Source organism: Colias croceus, chromosome 17, assembly GCF_905220415.1.
Source record: "Colias croceus chromosome 17, ilColCroc2.1".
Lineage (NCBI taxonomy): Eukaryota > Metazoa > Arthropoda > Insecta > Lepidoptera > Pieridae > Colias > Colias croceus.
Genome location: NC_059553.1, coordinates 6,933,785 through 6,940,395, shown reverse-complemented (window position 1 = coordinate 6,940,395; position 6,611 = coordinate 6,933,785). Strand labels below are relative to the sequence as shown.

The window sequence follows — 6,611 nt, the reverse complement described above, 5'->3', positions numbered from 1 at the left end:
TGACAGTTCATTAGAAAAATAAATATGGCGCACAAAGTTTGACAACAATTTTAAAACCATAGTGCTTTAGAAAGTCACATAGAAAGTTCAAAGCTGTCTACGGTTCAAAGTCATTGTCAAAGAGTATAATGTATATATAGGGCAAGAAGCTTATATCTTATACACTGGAGATTTCGGTATGAACATTTGACGTGTAACAAGAAAATTGTTGTGTTTTATCACTTTCACACCTAACTTGGTATTGCCACTGTTAATACGAAGTTTTCCCAAGGCTACTATGTATGCTGTAATATTCTGTGCAAAAGGTTAGTTTTTGTACATGAGTTTGTTGATAAATTGCCAACAACGTCATTCAGAAGCATTGTTGGACGAGACAATTATTATTTATGCTAAATAAAATAAGTATCTGAACAAATTATTAAAAAGCGCTACTCCCTGATTATGGGTAGTTACCATAATAAAATTGTAGCAACTCTCACTTTGACAATATGGCATAAGTGTCAAAAAAATTGCGTCGCTTCGAATATTTAAGTTAATATTGTTGCGTATTTAATAAATATTTTCCGAATATAAATAATGTATTGCATTGTGAAAAATTGCAGAAGTTTTTGGACACCAAATTCTGGCATAAAATTTCACAGGCAAGTGTATATTTATACGCTATTTACAATATTCCTCAATACTCATGCATTTACCTGTTTAGAATCATTTTCATGGCAAAAATCGTCAATTTTATCATCATTTTAGTAATCAATCATGCTAAATATCTTCTATCTATCTTCTTTTCCTAATAATTTCATCATTTTTCAATAAACCAATTTAACAAGTAAGGTAACCATGATGACGAGTTTTTACGGATAGCGAAGAGAAAATATTGTAATAGTGAACAAAATTATGATGAACATTTAGAACACCATTTCAAAGATTTTTATACTAGTAATGAAACAACGCACGACATCGATATTGCACTCACATGTGGTTTTATGTTTGTTCTTCTTTAACATAGAAATTAATAGTTCTTTTAACTTACCAAATTTTTTTTGTTTTACTTATTTCAGCTTTCCAAAAATGAAATAAAAAGAAATAAATGGCTGTCCATAGTGCCTATCAAGGGTAAAATTTATCAACGTGCCAGAATATGCAGTTTGCATTTTAAGCCTGAGGATTACGGTCCAGAAAAAAAATACCTTTTGAAAAGTGCTATACCTTTTTATTTACCACATTCTTACTGCGTCTCAACTGTGGATAAAGTAATTTTAATTATATTATAATTAACCACCACGAAACCATTAGTAACCGTAAGTACAGCTCCTGAAAGACATACGAGTTTCTGAGAACTGTAATATCGTTACCACACATCAACACTAGCGATGCAACTCTCCCTTTGGAATATTGAAAAGTTTTGGACTGAAGCTTGAGTAACCAAAACGATGTTTTAATGTATGTAGCACTCATTTTAATTAAAAAATCGTAGTATGAGATAAAAAGTTATCAAGCGTTATTTAAAACTATCATTCTCTACCAATTAAAATGGTATGTACCTATAAAGATGATAATTATTTATGTAAGTTGACCAGTAATATTATAATATAAATACTGTTAAAAATATATGTCGTTATTATTTATAGACCATGATTTTTAGTTTTTTTTATTTCGAAAAATCCTGAATATACAAACCAGTGTGGTCACCCACAGAAAGAGACAAAAAACAACACTGACGTCATTCAAGGTTATATTTTCTTGTGACAAGTTAATGGTCATAGTGCAATCTCCAGTGTATTAGATATAAGCTTCTTGATATAGGGTCATTGTATTTATGGTCTGGTTGGTCTAATGCTGTTGTCTGTGTTGTCTTATTATTACTACAGAGGTGATCCGTGATATAGGTATAGGAAAATGATTTTTTTAATGGTATTGGTAAAACTGTATTATTGTTTGTTCGTTTGAAATTAAATAAATGGTCTGAAACTACTGGACTGCTCTAACAAATTCATACTCGACACTGGCAAATAGTCACATCTTCTTGCCACGAAGAAAGAAAAAAAAGTTCAACTGTCAATTGATACATCCTTCCTCTATGGTCAATTATTGTCATTTCAAAAAAAATAATTGTTGTTTACTATATTAAAAATAAATATTGATGGATTATTGATTATTTCATAAAATAAAACACAATTTATAAAATATGTATAAATTTGTCTGATCTTCTACTCATAAGAGTGCATTGAGATATTTAATCAAATAAAAACGTAATATTGATAAAACATCTGGTTGTATCTGGTATCTATGAGTGCGATCTATCTTCAAAGTGCTGTGCTTGTAAGTTTAATGTTAGTTTTAACTAAAATTGACGGTATTCTGGCCCTAATTAGCTCAATTATATGAATGAAATCTAACGCTACGGTTTCCAATACAATTATTAATTGTTAGATATGCTTAAGATATGTCATTTTTAGGTATTCGTTTGTGTGAGTTGGATGCACGTAGTCTACTTGAGTTGGAAGTTATCTGAGTTTTCCGAAACTGCACAGTGATGCCTCTCACAGCTGATGTCGCTGCTGGTTAAATATTTGAAACAATGTCCCCGAATTTTATTGTTTAGATTTGTAAAATAGGTAGAGGGTAGTGACTTTTCATAACAAACTGCTTTTCTTTTCCAACTAAAATGCGTAGTTTTTGTGAAAATCGAAAATGAAAATAATTTTTTTAAGGTTATTTTTGTACTAAAAACGACACTTTTATACCATTGTCGTATCAAAACTTCTAATAATCTCGCACACAGGCAATATTTTTAAATAGATTGCCGGATTATTAATTTATATATATAACAATTTCTAAAATTATATTAACTACCTGAAAAGGTATATAGCCAAAAATTTAAGTTTGTATTTACCACGTATTTACGACTGACGACATGCCATAGATAATAAATGTTATATGACGCGTTCACGATTGTAAATATTAAACATAATTAGAAATTGATTTTTAAAATGAATTTGTCAAAAATAATTTTAACTTAGAAAGCATTTGATAATAAAAATAATTTTACGATACATAAATAAAATACAAACAAGTTGTTTAAACCTAAGTAGTTTTTTTTTGTTTGAGTGGGAATCGCCCTAAAGTCGCTTCTGGCACTCGCCGGCCGCTGCCGCGGCACGCTCGCTTTGCTCGCTCGGCTCGTGCGGCAGTTCAGGAGTTAACCTAATACGCTCGTCGCTTCGCTCCTCGCTACCTATTTGAATACTAAAAAAAGTAAAAGTTAATCGTTTTTAAAAACTGAAGCAAGTGAGCTATAAAAATAACATTAAAATGTATCATTTATACTCTATGATAAGCTAGTATATTTTTTTGCTAATCTGTGATATGCGTCATATTAACTAATCTGTGGCTTGTTCATTGTTGTAAATACAAAATTAATGGAACGATTTTTGGCTATAATAAATTGTTAAAATAATATTTTAACAAAATAAATTGTAATTTGTAAATAAAGTGATAGGTACGTGAATATATTTAAAAATAATGCGTGTGAGTGGGTGATAATAAGACATTTTGATACTATAATGGCTTAAGATTTTACTTAAAGTTACGTTTTTAGTACAAAAATAACCTTGAAAAATATCATTTTCAATTTCGATTTTCACAAAAACTACGCATTTTTGTTGGAAAAGAAAAGCAGTTTGTTAAGAAAATCCACTACCAGCTATCGACTTAACAGCAAAAAACAATGAAATTCGGGGACATCGAATCAAATATGCAGCCTCGCTGCTCAACAGGTGCAGGTAGGAAATTCCTTCTATTTCTCCACAATTCAGTAGTTCTGGCTTGTATGAAAAATGCATATTTTTTATAATAAATTGCTTGTATTATTAGGAGAGATTGAGGTCACTGCATAGGCTGATATATGACATTGAGGCAGAGAGAGGCAGGAATGAGCAGTGCATTGAGTCAATATTACGAGCTGAAAAAGCTGCTGAAAGTTCACCTTCTACAGAGGATTCATCTGGGTCATCACAACAGGTCTGTTTTTATAATTAGTTGCAAAAGTCCATAAAGAAAAATTGTTGAATACAAATTTAATAAATTGCAGATAACATTAAATTTTGATTTGTTGAATATGTTTCTAGGACCTTAATGTAATTAACCGTAAATTGACGTGACAGTAGATGTTGCAGTAGAGTAATCAATTGATAAAACATCACATAAAGACATAGAGATGTTAATAAACTAGATATAGAAATGTTTTGCATCCAAATATTTTTATTTTCTTATTGTAACAGCAAATGCAGTTGAAAGGTCTGTATAAGAATGGTCTCAATGCTGCTGAGCAGGAAGAGAGAGTTCTACGGGCAGCTCTAGCCAGGATATATGAAATTCGTGCCATTAAAAATGAAAGAAGAATTCAGGTACTTTTGGTTATTGTCTTTTTGGGTGTAGTGTAGGTATACACTTATTTGTTTTTTATGTGACATTTTACATAATATTATTATGAAAGTTTAAAAGCTAATGCCCTATCAATTTATGGTCTTCCTCTTATAATATACAAGTGATATAATAAAGCACTGGAATGCATAAAGATATGAAAAACAAGTTAGTTTTTAGATTTTCTGTAAAACAAAGTAAATAAAATCTTCCATAGATTTTGTGAAACAAAGTAAATACAAACTTCCATAGATTCGTGTGTCATAATTTCAAATAACTACAAACCAATAACTTCAGTAGGAAAATATTGTTCATCCAAAATTTACAGGCTCGTCACGCAGGCAACAAAGAGACGATAGGTTGCGGTGCGCTCATGAAGATGTTGCTAAGTGCGGCACAAACGTTACCGCTACATGTCGGGCGGGTGGGGGAACGGGCGCCCCCCCTGTGTGGGGCGGTCCCAGCTGATGCGGGGCATATAGCGCGCCCGGGCGACGCTGTAGCCGCTCTTGTAAGGGTCTCGGAGAAGGAGGAGAATTGGATATTGGCTGAGGTGAGATTTTATGCAAAGTTTCATTAAAAGTATTTATAGTTAGTTATAATTAAGTGGTGCTGTACAAAATTGAATGTTATTCTATAATCAGATATGATAATCAATTTTGAGTTGAAACTTGTAAATTTAAAATAAATTTTAATCATGCTTTTCTTTTTTTTTTGGCTAATTATTCTCATTAATTTATTTTTGCTCATATTATGTATGCAACGTATCTATAAAATATCTTCCTTTACTTAATTTGGTGACGTTTTTTTTTTAACTAATTTAAATCGAAAATTCCTTAACCAGGTGGTCAGCTGGCTGCCAGCGCAAGGCAAGTACGAGGTAGACGACATAGACGAAGAACAGAAGAACCGTCACGTTCTCAGCAAGCGCCGAGTTGTACCACTACCTCTGATGCGAGCAGACCCTAGAACAGACGAACACGCGCTATTCCCTAAAGGCGCGGTGGTAATGGCATTGTATCCGCAGACCACGTGCTTCTATCGAGCCGTGGTTAATAGACTACCGGCGTCCGCTGCCGATCCGTACGAGGTGTTGTTTGAGGTTTGTATTTTTTTAATTCATCTGAAAAGTAACTACAAATAAAATATTTGCAAATTACCGAAATAATGTGACACGTCTTGAGTGATTAACAATTTTTCGGTGTCATAATTTCATTTCATATCGTTCAACATTTATTTACGACTTTCTCAAAAATGTCATCACTGCATATTATGTCGTGATTCGATATTTTCTGCATAGTAAGAAAAGATACATTTTAATTTTAAAGGATTCCAAAAATTGCTAAAAATTACAATATTAAAAAATTAACTACAAAAAATTACTAATAATAATTTATATAAATTATTTTCCACATTCCAGGACTCCTCCTACGCGGACGGGTACTCTCCCCCCGAGCGCGTGGCGCAGCGCTACGTGATCGCGATCAAGGAGGGCAAGGGCCGCGCCACCTGACCCCGCCCTTCGCCCTCCCTCGCTACGCCCTCCACGTCGCCGTCTTTCATGTCCCTACAGTCGTTACGAACTAGTCCTAGTGACTCGGATTCTATGAACTAATTAACGTTCAATAAAAACTCTGCCTACACGTTTAGTTGGGCAGAGTTTTCTTAGTAGCTATCTATACATATAATAAATCTGTAGAAGGGTCAATTCTGTACATTGAAAATATTGAAAAAATAAATAGCAGGGGGTGTTACTGGATCGATACCAAGCCCAAATATGTGATTAAAAAGATTTTTGTATGTCTGTCTGTCTGTATGTTCAGGCATCACGTGAAAAGTATCGGTTCGATTTCGATGAAACTTGGTATAATTATACCTTATTATCCTGGGCATAAAATAGGATACTTATTATCCCGGAAAAATACGTAGAACAAAAATAAATCTTAATTTTTCCGCGCGGACGGAGTCGCAGGCGGAAGCTAGTGTATAATAAAACTCTGCCTCCGCGTTTACTAGGCCGTCATGATTGCCTGCGGCTTCGCCCGCTTTGTTTATAACCTCTTAAATTATATACTAAAACCTTCCTCGAGAATCACTCTATCTATTAAAAAAACTGCATCTAAATCCGAAAATTAGTGCTTTACGACAAATTAGACAAGGGAAGTAAAGACTAGTGCAAATCTTGTTAA

The 6,611-nt window shown here is 33.1% G+C and overlaps 1 protein-coding gene across 1 annotated transcript; it reads left to right on the top strand.

Annotated features, from left to right (window-relative positions):
- Positions 1 to 2,096: 2,096 nt before the first annotated feature.
- On the top strand, positions 2,097 to 6,214 carry LOC123699223 (SAGA-associated factor 29). The gene is made up of 8 exons (XM_045646122.1): positions 2,097 to 2,319; positions 2,457 to 2,552; positions 3,763 to 3,782; positions 3,874 to 4,020; positions 4,281 to 4,406; positions 4,751 to 4,975; positions 5,267 to 5,524; positions 5,843 to 6,214. Exons 2-8 carry the CDS (start codon positions 2,534 to 2,536, stop codon positions 5,933 to 5,935), a joined length of 888 nt encoding a protein of 295 aa, XP_045502078.1. The 5' UTR covers positions 2,097 to 2,319; positions 2,457 to 2,533; the 3' UTR covers positions 5,936 to 6,214.
- Positions 6,215 to 6,611: the final 397 nt, after the last annotated feature.